The following is a 22,198-nucleotide window of genomic DNA, read 5'->3' on the forward strand; positions in this document are numbered from 1 at the left end:
AAGTGTTGGGATTACAGGCGTGAGCCACTGTACCCGGCCAGAATTCTACCTTTTTAATGTTCTACTTGGTTCCTCCAAGTAAATGCAGATCAAACAATAACACAAGTATGAGTAAGAAAGGTTAGCAGGGTAGAAAGAGCATCGGATTTAGAGACAGGAATCTTGGATTCAAGTCTTAGCTCTTCCAGTAACTCAACTGGGTGACCTTGGGTAAGATACTTTGTGTCCGTGGCCCTTAGCTTCTATATCTGAAATATGAGAAGGCAGATATTCAAGGGGCTGAATGAGATAGTGAGTAGTGAAGTACTTTTGTCCAGTGTTAAGTGCCCTGTAAAGACTCACAGGGCTTTTCAAGCCAACAGAGTCATCTGCTTTTTTAAAGAAGGGAGCACTGTGTCTAGGCCTTAAGACATTTTTCATCATAACAGGTTTCACATTGAAAAGGCACTCCCAAGGGCTTCTCCAGATGCTGTTCTGACACTCTGACCCTCACTCACATAAGGCAGGTGGTTCTGGATTTATCAAAGCTGTAATGAGCCATACTGAACCAGCCCTGCACTCAGACCGTTGATATGAGACAGACAGCTGTCTGGGGGGCAAAAGAAAGTGTCACTTGGAATTGGATATAAGCTTACAAAATAGGGCCAGTGTAAGCCCCAGCTCCCCTCATCCCTGAGAGGCCAGCAGCCTGTGAAGATCTGCTAACTGAGGCGACCGAAAACTTGCTGACCTGGCTCCCCTCACTGTTCCCTACAGAAAGGGTACAGGCCTTCTACTGTTGCCCAGAGCTCCGCACCAGCCACAGCTGCTCCTTGTGCTTTCATGCTGCTGAGGCCCTCTGGGGAGCTCCTTTAGCTGTTCTGGCAAACCAAGGGAAGAGAAGACATATTTCCTTGATGTGTCACCTTTATATATATTATATATATGAGAGCAAAATGAAGAAGACAAATTGTAAAAAGGGATTTTGGAAAGCCATGCTGCCAAAAACCGTCTTTAGGAGAAAGCTCAAACCCATCTGATTTTTCAACAGTTCTCTAAGGAAACCAGTTCTAATCAGTGTTTTCCAGTCCCAAAGTTCTTAAGTTCCTGAGTCACAGGCCAGAGCAGAGGACAAAAAGAAAAAGGCAAAGAAGGAAAGGGAGAGAGAAAGGAAAAGAGAGAGGGCAGAGAGGTAAAGAAATGGAACTCACCATGCCTGCTGAGTGGTTCCAGGCTACAACAGTGACAGTGTCTCCTACCCGATTCCGACGGGTAAGCACTTCAGACACAGAGAGGCTACTTTGGGTCCTTCTGGAGGAGGGCTCGGTGGCATCCCCTGAACTTAGTCCTACCCTTCGAGTGCCCTGCTCAAAAAGGTAGGCCCTGGGCTGTTCAAGTTCTGAGAAGTCTGTGGAAGACCGCTGGGTGTAGGCATTAGTAGATTCCATGTTTTTACCTATTCGAGTTAGGGGGTCTTCTAAAGATTTCAAGTCTCGCCTACTCTTCCAGGCATTCCGCACAGTAACATGTCTGGCATCTGAGGAGCCCACTTCTGAAGGGGCACTATGGCTTTTCCACCTGATTGTCTCCGCTGGAGGTGCATGGCTATTCCTCTCCACAGGGTCCGATGGCTTGATGATAATGCTGCTCCGAGAGACCACTGTTTCTGGCCTGTTCTTCAGGGGCCCATTTGCCGTTCTCTCAGCTTCTGCAAGCTGCAGGGTGATGTCATGTTTGTGGATGGAGAGCTCAAAAGGAGAGCTGATGTGGTTGCTAACTGATGTAAGCTCCGGCGGCACCACCTGGATATTGCTGGTAGATGTGTGCCTCTCCCTTGGGGCCTCACCGGGAGCAGCTCTGGGGCTGCCGCTGTCAGAGGGATAGATAGTAATGCTGCTTGTCACTTTGTTTGGCCCTGGTTTGGAGATGAGTTTCTGTTTCTCCAACGTAGTCTCTGTTCCAGATCCTCCCATGATTTTTTTCACATCCTTATCAATGATAACAGGCTTGATGACAGCTCTAGACCGCAAGGCCTCTCTGGGGCTAAAGGGCCTCTGGCTTTTTACCCCAGCACCATTGGTATCTGGGAGCTCCATGGCATTGGAGGAGGCTCTGACAGATTTCACAGATTCATTCTCTATTCCAGCATCCTTATCATTCTCAAATAGGGATGTTCTAGGTACTCCTCGGGATTTGGCCTTTTCTCTAGAGTTAGGCTGTAGTCTGGACTCTGGCTCTGGAGTGATGGTGGTATTTACCAACTTGGCAGTAACAAGAGACGCTATGTCCAAGTCATCATCTGAGTCCTGCTTCTCTCTGCCACTGGATTTGATAACTCGACACCTCAAGGCTTCATGTTGACTGCTATCTTCCATCACAACAGCTACAGGTTGATCAACTCCTTCTTTATGTGAGGTTGAAAATCCCTGAAGGATGTTCTCTTGGCTTCTAGAGCTATAAGGATACTTTGATAAAACAGGAGCCTTGGAATTTGGGGAACTGGTATCGGCCTCAAGGCCATTGGCAGCCTTTCTGCCTTTAGAGAGCCCTTCTGAGGAGGATCTTCGAGATGAGGCCAGAGCTCCAATGGTCTTATTAGAACATCCAGAGTTTGCAGCCTGAGTTACTTGACTTCCATTGCCAGGAACATGTCCCCTCTTGCCAAACACAGTCTCAGAGGAGGTGTCAGAAGCCTTGTCAGCTCTACCCAGTGCATCACTGGGAACTGATCCATGGGTGGTGTCATTAAATGTTCGTGTTGTCTTCTCTACTTTTCCCTTCAGTCCACTCTCGGTGCCCGGCTTGGGAGTCCCCTTCCACACTTTACTGTGCTCCTGAGCAGCTGGGGGGTAGCGACTAAGCACCGAGGGCTGCTCCCTAGACTTCTTCCCTTCGCTCTGGGAGGATCCGGGTGCAAATCGGTCTTCAGTTCTCTTTGTCTCCTGAGTCCCACTGTCTGTACTTGCCCCCAGGTGAGCAGCTTTTGCTGCCCTCCTGTTGGTGAAACTGGGAGAAGAAACCTGCCTGTTGCTCAGAGGAGAGTTCTCATTGTTAGCAAACTCCCTGTTCCGGAGTCGTTCCCGCTTATGCTGAGGAGACAGTTCCCGTGCTGTGTGCTTGGACACAGGAGCTTCACTTCCATGGCCTCTAAACTTAGTCCTCTCATGTCTGCCCTTGCTGGACAGGAAAGCATCTTCGCCTTCTACCTCCCCATTTTCTAACTCTTTTTGTTTCTTGATTTGTAGCTTTATCTCCTCCAGTTGGCTGGCTAATAACTTGTTTTTATTTTGTTCACTTAGGTAATTATCCTGAAGGTCATTATTTTTGGCCTTCATTTTCTTAAGCTCTTCTTCCAATGATTCAAAGTGTTTGATTTGCGTCTTCAGTTTCTCAATCTCTTGGTTAAGGTCTTTGACTTTGTTGTCTTCCTGGTTTCGGTTCTTTTCATTTTCTGATTTGTTTCTTGTTTCATACTCCACCTGCTTTAGATAGTCCAGAGCCCCCTTCCTTCTTGACTCTTTGGACGGCAACGTGGAAGAGATGCCATCCTCAATCCGTAGGTCATTTCTTTCCAGATTAGAAGCATTCCTTGTATATTCTCGGTTCATTTTTTTGTTCTGCTCTAGTTTTTGAGTGAGTTCTTTTATCAATTTCTCATTTTCTCTATCCTTTTCATTCAAGTATTTTCTCTCACTTACAAAGCTCAGAGTTAACGATTTCAGCTTTTCTAACTCCGATGCTAAACTCTGCTCAGTTTTATCCAAGCGGTCCTCAGAAGATTCTAGTTCCTTCACTTTGACTCTGAGCATTTCTAGCTCAGAGGAGATTTTCTTGGTCAAATTTCTCTCCTCATTCAGACTCAGACACAGCTGGGTACAGTCATTCTTACTCCTGCTGAAGGCCTCTTCTAGCTTCTCTAATTCAGCCATTCGTTTCTGAAGCCGCTCAATCTCAGATTTCAGCTCCCGGGTGAGGTTTTCCTCCTCTTCAAGTTTCTCCTTCATCAGACGACATAGATCCTCTGCTCTCTTAATTTCCTCATCTTTGCCTTCAATTCTCAGCACCCGCTGGCGCAGCACTTCAATCTCCGCCAACATGCTTGAGTTGCTACCTTCCGCCTGAATCACCTTGTCCTGGAGATCCAGGAGTTCATCCTCTGCTTTCTGGAGGTTTTTTGTGGCTTCCTCCAACTCATCAAGGCGGCGGCTTAGACTCTGTAGCTTAAACCGCAAGTGGCGGCTGGAGGCCGTCTCCTTGTAGCTTGTAAATTCGGCCATGTCTACTGCCAGCCAGTGTGCGCTCCTAGAGGCATCCAATTCCACTCAAGGGGATGAGAAATGGTTACCTTTCTCTTGGCAACCACAATCTTCTTTGGCAGCTGGAGAGCATCATCACTCTACAGAGGAAAGTGGAGAGAACATCAATCAGCAAATGTCAAACCTGCACTTTCCTCCCAGTTATAGAAAAGAGCTCCTATCTGTTTCTGGTGCCTGGAACACAGCAGAGGCTCAAACCTGCTGAATGAATGACTTGAATAAACCTGCAAGAAAAGACTGATTCTATAGAGCCGATAATGAGTTGATACCTAGTTTTGCCCTAATAAAGAATATCACCAGTGGCAACATGGCAAAAAGACATATAAGAATGCCTTGGCTGGGCGTGGTGGCTCACGCCTGCAATCCCAGCACTTTGGGAGGCCGACGTAGATCATGAGGTCAGGAGCTCGAGACCAGCCTGTTCAGCATGGTGAAACCCCATCTCTACTAAACATACAAAAATTAGCTGGGCATGGCGGTGCATGCCTGTAATCCCAGCTACTCAGGAGACTGGGGCAGGAGAATCACCTGAACCCACGAGGCAGTAGCTGCTGTGAGCCGAGATTGTGCCACTGCATTCCAGCCTGGGCAACAGAGCGAGACTCCATCCTAAAAATAAATAAATAAATAGATAGATAGATAGACAGACAGACAGCTAGAAGGCCTCAAGTCTCATGGTAGGGTATAATAACATCATTACCATCTGCCACCTGCATAATCTCAGGAGAGTCATTAACAATGTAAACTGAGCCTCAGTTTTACTTAGTAGGAAAATGGGCATAATGATGTCTACCATATTTCTCAGTGTTGTTCTGAGACAGTATGTGGAAAGATCCTGGTAACAAAGCAATAAACCATCCTAAGATTATTATTTAAAAAAATATATTCTCTCTCATGAGCTACTGTGACTTAAAAGTGATACAAATTAACCCACGTGCCTTGCTATAAATGGTGAGCTTCACAATATATTAAAGCAACCTCCCCACACCTGTTTTCAATATCTCTTCTCCCAAAAATATATTCATAAGTGGAAATCAGGTATGAGTTGGCCCAACCCAGCCAACAGCCAGCTTCTACAAAATGTATCCTCTGGCACTGTAAAAGAAATGCCCCAGATATTCAGGCTGATATGGAGACGGGTTTGTTTCAAGCCATTTCACTGGGACTATAGACCAAACATATAATAGTACCCCAAGGAAAGAGAGAAAGGGGAAGGTTTAGCTTTGTATGTAAATTTCTCATTTTTAAAAATAGGAGAATGTATTAATAAATGTATTTTAAATAACTTTCATGAATAATAAGTCCTACAAAATTAAAAAGCAGACAAGAGACTTCCATTTTTACCAGTATGGCAAACCAGATAACCTGGAAAACCTCTAATACTATAAACATCTAAAAATACTGAATAAAATGTAACCATCACCTAAAATGTATAGTTGATCACACAGAAAGTAAGTGACATTCCAGCTAAAACTACAGGAAAAAGACAACTAAATGAAAAAGAATCTTAAATTTAAACTACAACTGAGCTATCCATATTAGTGTTTTTCCAGTCTCCAGAACCAAGGAGTTTTGGTTCTAACACTCACGCAGGTATGAGAGACAAGAGTTTGGACCCAACAGAGATGGTAAGCTGAAAATGAGACTCCAGTCCCCAGTCTAAAGCAAGGACTACTGGAGAACTACAGCTTCAGGATAACTAATGAAAAAAGTCACCTCCCTGATACAGGGAGATAACAGGACCTGGGATCCATTAGGAGTTAAAGGAGGATTATCCCTAGAGAATTTATAATCTTAGACCTGCTCTCACTTGAATTCAGAATTCAAATTTATACCACCTGAGTGGTCTAGAGCCAATCTGTTCTCATTGAGAAACTAACATAAAATGGCCATCAGTCTACTCAGGAAACTGAAGAATTGCTTGAAATGGGGGGGCGGGGAGAGACGACAGAGTTGCAGTGAGCTGAGATCACAGCACTGCACTCCAGCCTGGCTGAAAGAGCAAGACTCTGTCTCCAAAAAACAAACAAACAAAAACCCATAAATCTATTTCCTCACAGTTCCGGAGTCCAGGAAATACAAGATCAATGCACCAGCAGGTTTAGTGTCTGCTGAGGGCCCAGTCTCTGCTTCCAATACCTAGAATGCTGTTTCCTCACAGGGAAGAAGGAACAGAACAAAAAAGGTTGAACTCGTGCCCTCAGGCCCTTTTTTAAAGGTGCTGATCCCTAATATTACCTCCTTAAAGGTCCTACCTCTTAATGCTATTGCACTAGGGGTTAAGTTTCAACAGGAACTTTGGAGGAAACAAAAACATTCCAACCACAAAAACAATTTATAACAACCGAACCACTTCTCAGCAGAAACTTTTAAGTAGGTAGCAAGCAGAATGGACTACAGGGGATAAGGGTGAGATTAGGAAGACCAAATAGGAGACTATTATAGGAGACTATTGTAGTAATCCAGGCAAAATACAGTTATGGCCTAGACCAGGATAGCGGCAATACATGCATTCTAAGAGCATGTGACCGAGACAGTGAGAAATGGTCAGAATTCTGGCTATAGGAAGGTACAACCAAAGGATTTGCTCTTAGACTATATGTGAAGCACGAGACAAAGAAAGGAACTAAGAAGCCAAGTGTAATGGTTCATATCTATAATCCCAGCACTTTGGGAAGCTAAGGTGGAGTTTAAGACTAGCCTGGGCACAACACAGTAAGATCCTATCTCTATTTAAAAAAAAGGTTAACAAAAAAATTAGCCAGGTGCAGTGGCACATACCTGTATTCCCAGCTACTTGGGAGGCTGAGGCAAGAAGGCTGCTTGAGCCCAGGAGTTTAAGGCTGTAGTGAGCTATGACTGTGCCACTGTACTCCAGCCAGGGTGACAGAGCAAGACCCTGTCTCTAAATAAATTAATAGATAGACAGACAGACAGACAGACAGACAGGAATTAAGGCAGACTCTAAGGTGGCTGGGCTGAATTTGTAGAGGTCTGGCATTATCAATTCAAATGGAGATGACCACAGATGGAGCAGTGTGAGAAGAGTTCCATCTGGGACATGTATATGAGATGTGTATTAGCTGTGTAAGGGCCCATTTGAAATTCCTGGTAATAACTTAAAGTGAGACCTATCAACAAAGTTCTCTCTTTTTCTCCAGCCTTGTTCGGCTGAACAGATGAAGGAACAGAGAAGCTAGCACTGGACTGAGCCAGGTCGAAGCACTGCATAACAAATAAACAGGATAGGGGAGCAAAGGGTGTGTGTGAGGGAGTTCAAATTCACTCAGTAAAGAAGGAGAAGAATAGTGAAAACATAATAGAAACTAATGAACTAAAGGTTCCAGGGAGGCTTGGAGGATTGTTAGAGTAAGGGTACCAGGTACCAGAGGAAATTAAGCCTCAAATATAGAAGACAGAAATCAGAGAGGGACTTCAAAAACTGAAATTATGGAGGCACTGTAGTTATTGATAATGTCAAAAATTAAGGTATTAATCATAGGAATCCTGCAGGGGAGTAGGGAGAAGTATAAAACAAGGATTGTTAGGAGAGAGTAATAATTGAGAGGTAAAGGTGTTGCAGGGTCACTGGCATGTAAGCACCACAAATTAACAGGAATAATGCTGGAAAGAGTGACATTAAGACAGAATCTGAAGTTGTTAGGAGCAATGACTCAGGGCATCAATAAATGACAGCAACAGTGGGGTATTAGATGATGTCATCCAATAAGATTACATTCAAAATTCAAGGATAAGAGTGAAGAAATGACTCCAACAATGATCCTATGAGAAAGCTTAGGGCAAAAGGAAAACAACTGAAATTGGGCCTGGAGAAGATACCAAATGCCAATTCTCTCCAAGTCTGAGTTCTTCTACTGGCTGCACTATAAGCCTAGAGCCACCAGATGGAGCCCATGCTCAGCTCCTAAAAAACACCAACGCTTGAAGGTGTTGAAAAGACCAACGCCTCCCCCTTCCTACCTGGGACATTCAGATCCTGTCCACCCCGATTATTGTTCCCTGTCCATCACTCTGCTTCTCTGGGTACATCTTTGTCTGTCCTCTCATCTTTGCCTCTTTTGGTCACCCTTCTCCTTTCCCCAGACTACCTGCTTCCTCATTCTCAAAAACGGAGAGGGAAAAAACCTCCTATGTTTATGTTTTAAGAAAGCTTTTCCCTTTTAAAAACTCTTGCCTTTGACCTTCTGCCCAGTGGTACAGTTTAAATCTTGTCAATTTATACACAAGGTTGGTTTGGGGGGACTTAACTAAGTACAGACCATAAACCAATTTTAAACCAGTAGATAGATACAGGGGATCTGAAGTTGCCATCACAGTCATCAGAAGACAAATGATACATGATGCATCTGTAAAGTATTTTAAAACAGCATATCCTCATAAATAGGCTTAAACCATTAAATTGTATACTTTAAAGAGATGAACTTCATGATATATAAAGCATATCTCAATAAAGCTGTTAAAGAAAACACAGCTTATCCTCAAACTGTAGCATTCTCTCCACACATCTTATTTATACTAGCTTATACTATATAGTTTTCACAATCCCTTTTTCAAAAGAAGGAAACGTTAAACCGTATAGCCCCGTCTATAAATTATCATAATTCTGAAGTAGTAGAGTCTTGGAATTAAAACACTGTTTTATTTATTTGGCTTTTAGTCCCAGTTTTATATGTTCTATTCAAGACTCTGAATGATATCAATCAACCAGTACACACAGGCAATGAAAAAGCTAAACCCAGCAGGGCGCGGTGGCTCACGCCTACAAACCCGGCACTTTGGGAGGCCGAGGCAGGTGAATCACGAGGTCAAGAGATCAAGACCATCCTGATCAACATGGTGAAACCCTGTCTCTACTAAAAATACAAAAATTAGCTGGGCATGGTGGCGCGTGCCTGTACTCCCAGCTACTCAGGAGGCTGAGGCAGGAGAATTGCTTGAACCTAGGAGTCGGAGGTTGCGGTGAGCCAAGATCGCGCCATTGCACTCCAGCCTGGGTAACAAGAGTGAAACTCCGTCTCAAAAACAAAAAAAAAAGAAAAAGAAAAAGCTAAACCCAGTAAATATGTAGCAAATACTTACTGGAAACATACAGACAGAGAAAGCAGGTATTACACACCACTACTTAAAACCCTCTAAAGCTCACGGCTACTGTTAGGATAAAGTCCAAATTCCCCTGATGGCATCCAAAGTCCTTCAAGATCTGGCCCCACCAGCCTCTTCATCTACATTCTCACACCCCCTCTTCCCTCTGGGCCTTCACTAGTTTGATTCCTTCTCATTTCTTCAGATCCCATTTTAGACAAGGCATGCTTCTGGAAGATTCTGGAGCGCCTTCTTCAAATCCAATTCAGATCAGGGCCTCTCTTTTTTGCTTTCACAGTCTGCTACATGGTTCCCATCACAGAATCTATGAAGTTTTATTTACTCAATTCGTCTCTCCAACTTGTGTCACCACTGTATTCTCAGTACCCAGTAGGGAGCCTAGCACAAAGTGAATGCTAAAAATTCAATGAATTTGACTGATGAGTGAGCCTCCTAATTATCAAAAATACCTTTGGCAATGACCATTAACAGAAAATAACAAAAATGTCCATGACCTAATCATGGATTACAAAGGAGAAAACAGATGGCAAGAGTGACCGGACAGCGCAGAATCTCAGGCCCTGTGGTAATGCTCTGAATGATCTCATCCTAGCCCTGTGCCACTTCCACAATGTCTCAACCGCAATACTTTCCCCCGACCTGCTGGGAAGCCCTTTCTTGCAGGTCTATGCACGCAAACAGGACATAGATACCAAAAAACACAACACTCATAAGATGTCCAGCTCTAGTTATTGGATTCCCTTATTTTAGAAACAATGAAACAGACACAGAAGTAGATACTGTGCTTTTCTCCAGCAGTTTAGCAAAGCCAAGGACTTCAGTCTCCTGACTCTATATTTAGGATTCTTCTCATTGTGCAAAATCACCTCCCTATAACCTTGTAAGCATTTTTACAAAATGAGGATTTCTGAGCACTACTCTATAAACAAACTAACAATGACAAAAGGGTGTAAGGGAACAATTAAGTACAACCACAAATAGGACGCATGCTCTCTGCAGGAATCCCAGATCTACCATTTACTTTACATGTTCTTACCTTACACGTTCTTACATTACTCCACTGAGGTCTTCCCTCGATGTCCATACAAAGATAGTATGGTAATCCCTGGGCATGTAAAATGCTTAGCAGAATACCTTGCACATAAGTCACAACAAACAGTAACTACTACTATTATTCTATTCAGCTTTCACAATAACCTTATGGGGTAGGGACTTTCCCAAAGTACACAGCTAGCAAGATTAGTCAGAGTGAATCCAGGTCTGATTCCAAAGTTCATATTCTTTTAAGAATACTATACTGTTTGGCCAAGTCACTGATTTTCTCTATGTTGCTTTAGTTCCTCTGAAAAAATAAAAGAATATCAACTCAACTACCTTACAGCAACACTATGCAATAAAGTTAGCAAAAGCACTTCGTAAAGTCCTATGCATACCTAAGGTAAGTTTCATCAGACAGAATCCTCTCCTAAAAATAGTGATTCACTAAGATCATCCCTTCTCCCCAGGGTAAACAAGGAAATATTCTGAAAATGGGGTTAGGAGATCACTTATCTCTGACCTTTCAGCCCGAAGCATAGCCAGAGTAGGAAATGCTTTGCTACTCCCGGATCATCAAAAAGCAAAGTAGACGCCTCTCCTCCTACTGCCTCCCTTACTCTCTGTTAAGTATGTTTATCCAGACAAAATTTATTTATTTAACAGACATTTATGGAACATCTATGATGCACCCAGCATTTTGCCAAGATAATTAGAAAACCTTATCCTTGCCTTTAAGGAATCATACAGATATAACCAATTAAAGAACAATGATAAAGAAGCCTTCCCTGACCACCTTACATAATATAGCACCCACCCTTTTACGTCCTGTCCTCTATCCTGCTTTCTTTTTTCCTTAGCACATTGTACCATCATACATATGCACAGGAAGCTCAGAAGAAGTGATTAAATGTGCCTGAGGGTGGGGTCTGGGATGGAAATTGTTTATATTAAACCTTGGAAAAATCATAGGAAGGTTTTTAAAAAGGGAAAGACAGTCTCACTTTTTCATGCCACCTTCCCCTACATTAGTACCTAACTCAGTTCTAAGTCACACTAGCAAGATACAGTGCCAACTGTCTCTCATTCAGGGCTCTTTCTATCAAAGCTCCTGAGCCCAGTTCCAAGTGGCCCTATCCAGCATTTTGGAGGATGGCTCTTCTTCCTGTCCTGGCAGATCAGGAAGGTCTGAAATAGAACATAATCAGGCCTGCCCTGCCCCTTCTTCCAACACAGCTGCCATGATTCACTTCCTGTTCCCGATAGTCATTTAAAGAGGGGTCCGCAAACTGTTTTTTAAAGTTTGATAGTATACACATAAGTATGCAAACTTAGCTTGAGAGGAAATATTTTAGGCTTTAAAGGATCTAAGGTTTCTATTCCAGCTACTCAACTCTGGCAACGTAGTGACGAAGCAACCACATACATACTGTATACAAGTGAATGAACACGGCTATATTTCAATTAAACTTGATTTACAAAAACAAGCAGTGGGCAGGGCATGGTAGCTAATGTCTTAATCCCAGCTCTTTGGGAGGATAAGCAGGGAGGATTGCTTGAGGCCAGGAGTTCAAGGCCAGTCTGAGCAATACTGCCGAGATTCTGTCTCTATTTAAATAAATTATTAAAAATTTAAAAAGCAAAAGACAGTGGGCCTGTCTGCCAGAATTTGTCAATCTCTGATCTAAAGGATGAGAGTGTTTTTAAAATTTATTACTATTATTATTATTTTGAGACAGGGTCTACCAGGCTGTCATGCAGTGCAGCAATCACAATTCACTGCAGCTTCAACCTCCCAGCCTCCCAAGCAGCTGGAACTAGAGGCACATGCCACTATAGCTGGCTAATTTTTCTGTTTTTTTCTGTTTTTTGGGGGGTTTTTTTGTAGAGAGGGGGTCTCTATGCTGCCCAGGCTAGTCCCAAACTCCTGGACTCAAGCCATCCTCCCACTTTGGCCTTTGAGCCTCCCAAAATACTAGGATTACAAACGTGAACCACTGGCCCCAGGCAAGAGCTATTTTCAAGCAGCTTCCTCCTAGCCATGTGCAGTTACCTATTTTAAGACCTTAGGCTGTCTAAGCGTCACCATCAATTCTTGAGAGTTTCTATTTAATTTCAGGGCTTACATTATTTTTCCCAGAATCACAAATCATGTACTTTGGATATGCAAACTCAGAGTTAGGAGTCCAGCTAGCATATAGAGATTCTTCATGTTGGAAAGGATTCAGAGATCATCTAATCCAGCCTCCCACTCAATGCAGACGTTATCTAGAAAAGTAGTCACTCATCTCCTGTTCAAACACTTCTGATGACAGGAATGACAGTCACTTCCTCCCAAGGCAACTCACTCCATCTTTGGACAGCTCTAAGGAACCTACTTATTTTTCTTCTTGGCACATTTAACCACCTAATTACTTGTAAATTTACTTACCGTCTGATTCTTCTTAACAGAAAGTAGGATGCACAAGGTCAGAAGCATAGTTTTTTGTAATTTTTTACTGCTGTATCCCCCGCCCCTTAAACAGCGCCTGGTACATAAAGAGTATAAAATAGTTGTTTATTGGGAAGGAGGGAGGGAGGAAGAGAGGGAAAGAGTGAGGGAGAGAAGGAGGAAAGGAGTGAGCAAGCTAACAAAATAATGCTGCATTCAGGGAATTTAATTCAGCATGGCTGGTATCAGAGACACAAGGGGAAGAGTAGAGTAATTAACTGGTAAGGTTTGAGGGCTTTGAAATCTCACAGCACGTGCTGAGGGTGTACTGTTCAAGGAACATTTCCTTATCTTCCTTCCAAGTCCCCCCACCATGCCATTCCAATGGTAAACATCTTTTTTTTTTTTTTTTTTTGAGATGGAATCTGGCTCCATGGTCCAGGCTGGAGAGCAGTGGCACAATCTCAGCTCAATGCAACCTACACTTTCCAGATTCAGGCAACTCTCCTGCCTCAGCCTCCAGAGTAGCTGAGATTACAAGTCTGTGCCACCACACCCGGCTAATTTTTCTATTTTTTTTTTTTTTTTTTTTTAGTATAGACGGGGTTTCACTATGTTGCCAAGGTTGGTCTTGAACTCCAGATCTCAAGTGATCTGCCCACCTCGGCCTCCCAAAGTGCTGGAATTACAGGTGTGAGCCACCACACCTGGCCCAATGGCAAACATCTTTTAACGCATCTGTTCGTTGAGGCCTTTTCAAACCATCCTTCCCCACAACAGAAATGCACCAACCTAAAGTTTGTAGATGCTTCTCTCGCTATACCCATGATACTTAAAATATTTGTTATCCTCTACTGGGCTCTGAGAACAGGGACTGTGTTATCTTCATTTTTCAGTCCTGGTCACTGAATACAGTAACAAGTGTAAGGTAGGAACCTTATAAACATTTTATAAACAAATTAATGTTAATAGTTTCATTGTATTCTATACTAGCGAAATTTAGATAAAGGGGACTATTTTCAGATCTGGGCCCTACATTCTAGGAAAGATGCTTAGCCTTTATGCCAAAGGCTGCAAACAAGTGCCAAAGAGATGAGGCCAATGATTTAAATGATTAAAAGGCCTAGAAGGACTATGGCTAAGAGGGGCTATGCCCTACTTTTATATACAATCTCTTCAATATAGCCAATAAATTCAGATTTTAAAAGAGAAGAAATAAAAATAATGCCACTGTATAGGTTCTCCAAAACACACATGATATGCCTGCAAGTGGATATGGGAAGAACATTTGCAAACCGTATTGGGCAAAGGGATTAAGTAAGGGAGTAACAACCAGAACTGCGGTTTTTGAAAGACCATTCTAGCAGGATAAACTAGGGTGCTATTGTAATAGTCAAGGTAAGAGATGGGATAAGGGCCTGAACCAGGACAGTAGCAATGGGGTAAAAGGGTGGGATGGATAAAAGATGACCTGGTCTGCCCAGTTCTAATAATGAAGTCCAAAATTGCATGAACTAATCTGGCAGCCACAGTACCAGTTTGTAGGTTCACACTGATTTTGCTTTCAAATAAACCATTAAATCTCATTTTTAATAACTGAAATATGCAGGCAATACAATACAATGATAAAGTTTACAAACTCTGAAGCCAGGCAGCCTAAGTTCAAACGATGACTTTACTACTTACTAGCTGTGTGACCCTGGATAAGTCATTTGACTTCTCTATGCTTCCATACCTGTATGGTTATGGTATGTGTCAATGAGTTAATGCAAGAATTGCTTAGACTAGTACCTGGTCCATATTAAGTGTCATGTAAGTTTCAGCTTAAATTTTTTTTTTTTTTTTAATTTCAACTCCTTAGTTTCAATCCCTTGACTAAATATTCTCTACACTGTCTAGCCTGCAAACATTCACTATTTAAGTCTCATAGGCATGCCTTTTCTACATCTTCATCCAAAACTGATGTTCTAAAACAATATAACCAAAAACAGCCCTGCAGAATGTCACTAAAAACAGCTCCTATAAACACTGGTCCATTAATTGGTACTACAATTCCAGAGTGCAATTTATTCAACAAGCTCCAAATCAGGTCAAATTTTCTTTTGTCTTGGGATCACATGAGAAAACACTAAATACCTAATTTTACCACTTCAGACACATTACCTTTATAGCATATTCCAATCTTCCGGCAACCTAGGAATCTTTCCAAAAATGAAATGCTCAGTTAGATATCAAACTGCTATATGGTAATTATCCTGGATGGTGTGCTTTTTTTCTGTTTTTGCTTATGTCTATTCTCAAATATTTCTATATTAAACTTGTACAGATAGTTTATATAAAATCATGGCAAGGTTTAAAGAAAAAAAGAATTGTTAACAGCTAGCATGATTTATTCTTAGTGAACGCAAGCTTGCTTCTAGGGGTCACTGTTGTTCTCATTCTTTGATCAATCTATTTCAAAATTTTTACCAGAGATCGCTGTCAAGTTTCCAATGACATCCTCACACCCACGTGACCCAGAGGCTAACTCCAAATAAATCAAACATCTTAGCTGGGCATGGTGGCTCATTCCTATAATCCAAGCACTTTGGGAGGCCAAGGCAGGCAGACAGCTTGAGCCCAGGAGCTCGAGACCAGCCTCGGTAACACAGCGAAACTGTGTCTCTACAAAAAATACAAAAATTAGCTGGGTGTGGTGGCATGCGCCTGTAATCCCAACTTCTTCTCAGGAGGCTAAGGTGGGAGGATCAACTGAGCCTGGGAGGTCGAGGCTACCATGAGCTGATATAACACCACTATACTCCAGCCTGGGTGACAGAGTGAGACCCTGTCTCAAAAAACAAAACCAAAAAAAGTAAAAAATAAAAAATCAGGGGCAGGGGAAAAAAAAAATCAAACATGTCTATGGTGAGAATTAGAATTTGACAACCTTCAAAATATGTCTAGAATCCATTGCTTTCTTAGGCACCACTACCATCCAGGTCCAACCCACCTTCATCCCTACCCTGGACTACTGATTACTGAAAAAGCTTCCTAACTGCTCTCCCTGCTCCCATCATTGGCCATCCTTCCCCACCCTCCACAGTCTGTTCTCCCACAGCACCCAGAGTAATCTGTTGAAGAATCAGTCAGATCAAGTCACTCCTCTGCTATAAGCTCTCTGGTGCACCTCACTTAGAATAAAATGCACTCCAAAGATGCCACATGGCTGTATGGCCCTACGTGCTCTAGGTCTAGTATTTCTATATTAAACTCTCACTCATATACAATATTTCTATATACAACCCTCACTCATCTGCTGTTCCTTCCCTACTACTCCACTCCAACCACATGGCCTCCCTATGGGTCCTTATACATGACCAGCTACACTCATACCTCAAGGATTTTATACCTGCTGTTCCCTCTGCCTAGGATGCTTTTCCCCCAGATAACTCCCTGGTCGATCTTCTCACTTCTTTTAGATCTTAGCTTAAAATATCACCTCATCAGAGGTCTCCCTTGATTGCAATAGATAAGGAGCAATCCCTCAGCTTCCCATCACTATCACCTTACCCTGTTTTTTTTGTCTTCTTAGCATGCACCATTAGTGGGATGTTATCTATCTATGTACCTGTTTATTATTCATTTTTATCTGTTTCTACCCATTAGAATACAATCCTTGAGAGCAAGGACTTTTTCTGTTTTGTTTAATGCTTAGTTTGTTTAATACTTAGTTCCAATAACTAAGGCATGTAGTAAGTGGTCAATTTTTGTCATCAGAACATTAGCTCCAGTATATAGCAAAATATTTTATTTATAATAGGTATATATAGGCTGAGGCCAGTGGCTCACACCTGTAATCCCAGCACTTTGGGAGGCCAAGGTAGGCAGATCACCTGAGGTCAGGAGTTCAAGACCAGCCTGGCCAACATGGCAAAACTCTCTCTCTACTAAAAATACAAAAATTAGCCGGGCATGGTGGCACACACCTATAATCCCAGCTACTCAAGAGGCTAAGACAGCAGAATCGCTCGAACCCAGTAGATGGAGGTTGCAGTGGCAGTAAACCAAGATCGTGCCACTGCACTCTAGCCTGGGTGACTGAGTGAGACTGTCTCAAAAAAAAAAAAAAGTGTAATAAATTTTATGAATAAAATGGTTGTTTTCCCCAAAATTTCACCAAATATATTAAAACACCATTGGTGTTTCCATTAAAAGAGACCAAATACTGGCTGCCACTCACCCAACAAGAAATTAATTTTACGACCCAGTTCTCTGAGGTAAATGAAATGCTCCAGGGAAAGGAATAGAACAAGAATCCTGAACCAATTAACAGGGCAAGAGTTTGCCTTGATATTTTCCCACTCCTTCAAGAAGAGTTCTGTATTATGCCTAACTACAGCTATTTCCTAAGAAGGGTTGAAATGAGAGCAAGAGGCTTTGTTAAGATTCCTTTCCTATGCCCAGTCACTGCTATGATCAGAACCCATTTCCCACTCATTCTGAGTTACCCTATTGCTCTACTTTCCTAGGGAAGCTTTCTCTAACTATCATCCAGCTATCAGTAGCAACCAAGACCACTGGGTGTCTTGGTCACTCACCACTCAAGTTCTCACTTCTCTCTCTTCTATTTCATTAGTGCTCTCCTCTGCTTTAGCTAACACTAACCAATAAAATATTGGCACATAAAATCCATAAATGGCTAGGAAAAGAAGCTAGTTGCTGATCAAAAGGTTTTGTATTATGCTTTGCTTTTCCAAGGTTAAACCAGTCACAGCCTCAACCAAAAAGTAACTTTATCACAAGGGATACATTACAGTGTAATGACAATACCAAGGGTGGTGGCTCACACCTGTAATCCCAGCACTTTGGGAAACCACCAGGGCAGTGGCTCACGCCTGTAATCCCAGCACTCTGGGAGATGAAGGCAGGAGATTGCTTTAGCCCAGCAGTTCGAGACCAGCCTGGGCAATAGAGACCCTGTCTCTTAAAAAAAAAAAAAAAAAATACAAAAAATTAGCTGGGCATGGTGGTATGTACCTGTAGTCCTAGTTACTCGGGAGGCTGAGGTGGGAGGATCACCTGAGCCCAGGAAGTCCAGGCTGCAGTGAGCCATGATCATGCCACTGCCCTCCAGTCTCAGAAAAAAAATTAAAGAAAATAACACAGGTTTTAAACCTAGTTCTACTACTTGTGTGAACTTGGAAGAATTATTTAATCTCTTTAAACTTGTTTCCTTGTGGTGATGACAACAGTACTTACCTCATAAAGTTGGTAGAGAGATAAGATGTCCAACGGGACTGTGCCTGACACAGAGTAAATATTCAATAAATGGTAGCTACTTCTTAAGGGTGGCAGGCCTACTTCTTAAGGTTGCTGACTTCAAGCAAGGATTTTTCACCCTCATCAGGTTGGTTGGTTAAAGGAGAAAACATGTAAAGTACTCAGCATAGTATTTGGTTCATAATAGGCCATCACAAATGCTGACTTTCCTCTCCACTTCCAATAGTGGCAAAATTACAGTGGCTTCAGAAACCACCCAATTCTATTGGTATGCCCAGGTTTCGCAGTACAGCATACTTACCATTTAGGTAATACAAGCTTTTCGTCAATACTTCCGGCAGCTCTCCCTATGCTTTCTGATTTGGAAATGGTCACTCACTGTCTTTCAAAGGCAGTTGTCTCTTGACCTGAATAGAATATAAACAGAATAGAAGAGATAGGTAATGCATGAATCATACCAAGACTGAGGTGACCCAGAAGGCTATCCCAAAGACTTTCACATGGAATTCACTGTCAGCAATGGCCCAAAGTAAGATCTGTATCTAGATCCTAACACTAAAGGAAGCTGGCTAAGCTGGCTAGGTCTCTCTCAGGGAAGTCAAGAAAGAATCTGGCTATGGAAACTTCCCCTTTCCTATAAAATGATATGGTCCCTAGGGTAGAAGCCACTGTCTTTGCTTAAATTAAAACATCTAAACATTCCTCGGCCGGGCGCGGTGGCTGAAGCCTGTAATCCCAGCACTTTGGGAGGCCGAGGGGGGTGGATCACAAGGTCAAGAGATCAAGACCATCCTGGTCAACATGGTGAAACCCCGTCTCTACTAAAAATACAAAAAATTAGCTGGGCATGGTGGCTCATGCCTGTAATCCCAGCACTTTGGGAGGCAAAGACAGGAGGATCAACTGAACCCAAAGTGTTTTTGAGACCAGTCTGGGCAACACAGTGAGACACTGTCTCTACAAAAAAAAATTTTTAAGTGAGCCAGGTGTGGTGGTGCATGCCTGTGGTTGCAGCTATCTGGGAGGCTAAGGTAGGAGGATCACTTGAGCCCTGCAGTGAGCCATGTTTGTACGACTGCACTCCAGTCTGGGCGACAGTGAGACCCTGTCTCAAAAAAAAAAAAAAAAAAACTAGAAAAATTAAACCCATTTGCAAAGGAAAAGACCATCAGCAGAGGGCAACTCCAACATGATCCATATGCTGAAATTCTTAGACAAAGATATTAACATAGCTATTATAACTAAGCTCAATGAGGTAAAAGAAAATATGCTCAAAATGAAGAGGAAAAACAGTAAATCTCCGAAGGGAGGCTGAAAAAAAACTTTTATTGGAAATTTTTGAACAGAAATACAGTATCTGAAATTTTTTAATTCACTGGATGGACTTAAAGACAGAATGGAGATGACAAAGGAAAGAGTCAGTGAAACATGGAAGTAGAACAATAGAAATGATTCAGACTGAAACAACTCTGGGTCATTCAGTCTCTAGAAAAACCACCCTCAGACCCTTTACTAAAGTACACACAAGGATAACTCTGTTACCAGAAAAATTGGTATCAGAGAAAAACAAATAACTTGGGATCACAGAGTTTTCTAGTGATCCTAAATTATATGGGAAGCAAGGGGAAAGTAATTTTATTTTCCCCCCTATAAGTAGCATTCAGGTTTGTTCAGGGAAAAAGCCAGGAGAGATTTTAACGGTTTTTCTGCCCTGTGCAGTCTCTTCACCAAAAAGCCAACATAGTAAATAAGCTGATGGTAAAATAGGGTAAGGACCAATCAGGGGTATGGGGGCTAACGAAGTGGCAGCAGCTTGCTCTGCATAAGCTAACCTAGGTGGTAAAGGCAGCTGCCCTGAATGCCATCACTGAGTTGCTTCTCACACTGAAGTCACTTCATGTTGGAGTTCAGAACACTCTAGATAATAAAGTGGAAGAAAAATTTTGTTGGACGAAAAAAATAAAAAAATAAAAAGTGGAGGAAAAAAACACAAGCTCCAGAAGACATGTCAACTTCTTTAAGACCTGCGTTTTTCTCACTCCCGTCCTGCCTACCCCACTTACCAACAAGAAAGAAAGAAGAGAATCCAGAGCCAGTGATCTTTTCTGACTAAAGCGGGAAACTGAGAGTAAGACAACATGCCTTCTAAGTGTAGAGAAACTTGGATGGAGAGTGAGAAACTCAGGTGTCGGGCTCTAGTTCTACCACTAACATATTGTTGGACCTCAGATAAGTCTTTTATACTTTCTGGGTCTCAGTTTCACCAATCAAACAAAAAAGCCAGACTAAACCATATTTAACAATGATATACTACTGTCCTTTCCAATAACACTATTAATGACATCTTGAACCATACTATCTCCGTCTGTCCTTGAAGAAACTATAAACAGGTCTGAAAATACAGAAGTAGAGGCATATCATTTGATTCATTCGAGTATCTCATGTTATACAAATTATTCAAACTTTTCAAATAATTTTTTAAGTCTTGCCATTCATTCTTAAATTGCATCCGTAATACATATTTCAGTACCTATGACAGAGGACTGCTATAATGTCTTTCATCTGAAAGTGCTTCCAAATCTCCCAGAATAACTTTTTAAATCTACATAAACTTTAGGAAGAGAAGATAAATACTCTTATCTCCTATGACAGATAAGCAAACAAACTAAGGGACTTGTGAGATCTTTTTAGGAAGCTAGTAACAGACAAACAAAACTAGAATCCAGCAATCCCATCTCTATGCATCAGGTTCTTTTTCATCTTGCCAAAGAAACCTTACCAAACAAGGGTATAAACAAGCTTAGAATTAGAAAGGACTTAAGAATTTGTGTGCACTTTGGGAGTGCTTATTAATAAATTGATAAAACTAGCTTAGGATTAATGTATCTGTTTGAAAGCTGGCACTCAAAGAGCCGGCTCTGCTACTTCCTTTTCTTTGGGTTTTTTTTTTTTTTTTGGAGACAAAGTCTCGTTATGTTGCCCAGGCTGGAGTGTAGTGGCACAATCTTGGTTCACTGCAACCTCAACCTCCCAGGTTCAAGCAATTCTGCCTCAGCCTCCCGAGTAGCTGGGATTACTGGCGCATGCCACCACATCCAGCTAATTTTTGTATTTTTAGTAGAGAAAGGGTTTCACCATGTTGGCCAGGCTGGTCTCAAACTCCTGACCTCAAGTAATCCACCCACCTCAGCCTCCCAAAGTGCTGGGATCACAGGCATGAGCCACCGTGCCCAGCCCTGCTGTTTCCTTTTCTAACCAGTAATCTGTAATTGAGACTAGGCTTCCTTGACCATGTTTGTGAAATTTAGCAACAAAACCACATCTAAAATTGTTATTCACCTGCTTAGAGAAAGTTGGCCAAGGCCAAGCACAGTGACTCAAGCCTGCAATCCCAACTGTTATAGTGAACTCCAAGTTTTTCTTCAAAGAATCAGTATGTCAGTATGTTCAGCTCTCTAATTCTCCATTTTAAAGTTTAACTTCCTTGTAATTCCAGGAAACAACCTTCTCCTCTGGTTCTAATCAGTAGTTCACATTTGTTCCTCTGGTCCCCCAGCTCCATCCTGACTCATCCCGGTGACCTGCTCCAGCTACTTTCTTTGACCTGGGTCACCCTGGTTACCTGCTCTGACCTGCCCGTAACCTGTCCTTCCCACCAAAACACCCACCCTGCCACTCCAGCTCAGACCCCTGCTCTTTTTTAAATAGCCAATCAGGATTAGTCTAAGTTGTACCGTCTAAACCTAGTCAATAGGGGAACACCACAGCAGTAGAGTCAACCCTCGTCAGGCATAAGTACCTCTTACCGCTTGTCCAAGCGTTCAGCCACCATTGCACCATCCGTACGCCACACCCTTCCCTAAAAGTAAACTGCCTTGCTGAGAGGATTTATCAAGTGCTATTTCTTTTGCAGCATTGAAATTTTACTTGTAACAACATTCTGGGAAGCTGAGGCAGGAGCATCACTTGAGCCCAGGAGTTTGAGACCAGCCTGGGAAACATAGCAAGACCCCGTCTCTCCAAAAATAAAACCAGGCCAGGTCCAGTGGCT

General features: G+C 42.4%; 2 protein-coding genes across 3 annotated transcripts in view; one reads left to right on the top strand and one right to left on the bottom strand.

The window, feature by feature from the left end:
• Positions 1-8,784, top strand: part of KDM1A (lysine demethylase 1A) — an 83,447-nt gene extending 74,663 nt beyond the window's left edge. Inside the window, exon 21 of the mRNA XM_032300753.1 lies at positions 7,457-8,784. Coding sequence (XP_032156644.1) covers positions 7,457-7,495 — 39 coding nt within the window. The 3' untranslated portion in view covers positions 7,496-8,784. The remainder of the gene's footprint in view (positions 1-7,456) is intronic.
• The window catches only part of LUZP1 (leucine zipper protein 1), an 83,229-nt gene that overhangs the window by 5,092 nt on the left and 55,939 nt on the right, over positions 1-22,198 (bottom strand). The window contains exons 2-3 of one of the 2 annotated variants that reach the window (XM_032300746.1): positions 18,449-18,554; positions 1,191-4,375 (exon numbers count right to left, since the gene is read on the bottom strand). In XM_032300746.1, coding sequence (XP_032156637.1) covers positions 1,191-4,256 — 3,066 coding nt within the window. In that variant the 5' untranslated portion in view covers positions 4,257-4,375; positions 18,449-18,554. The remainder of the gene's footprint in view (positions 1-1,190; positions 4,376-18,448; positions 18,555-22,198) is intronic. The other variant, XM_032300747.1, reaches the window with a different exon arrangement.

Source organism: Sapajus apella, unplaced genomic scaffold (genome assembly GCF_009761245.1).
Source record: "Sapajus apella isolate SASKATOON/1434 unplaced genomic scaffold, GSC_monkey_1.0 scaffold43, whole genome shotgun sequence".
Lineage (NCBI taxonomy): Eukaryota > Metazoa > Chordata > Mammalia > Primates > Cebidae > Sapajus > Sapajus apella.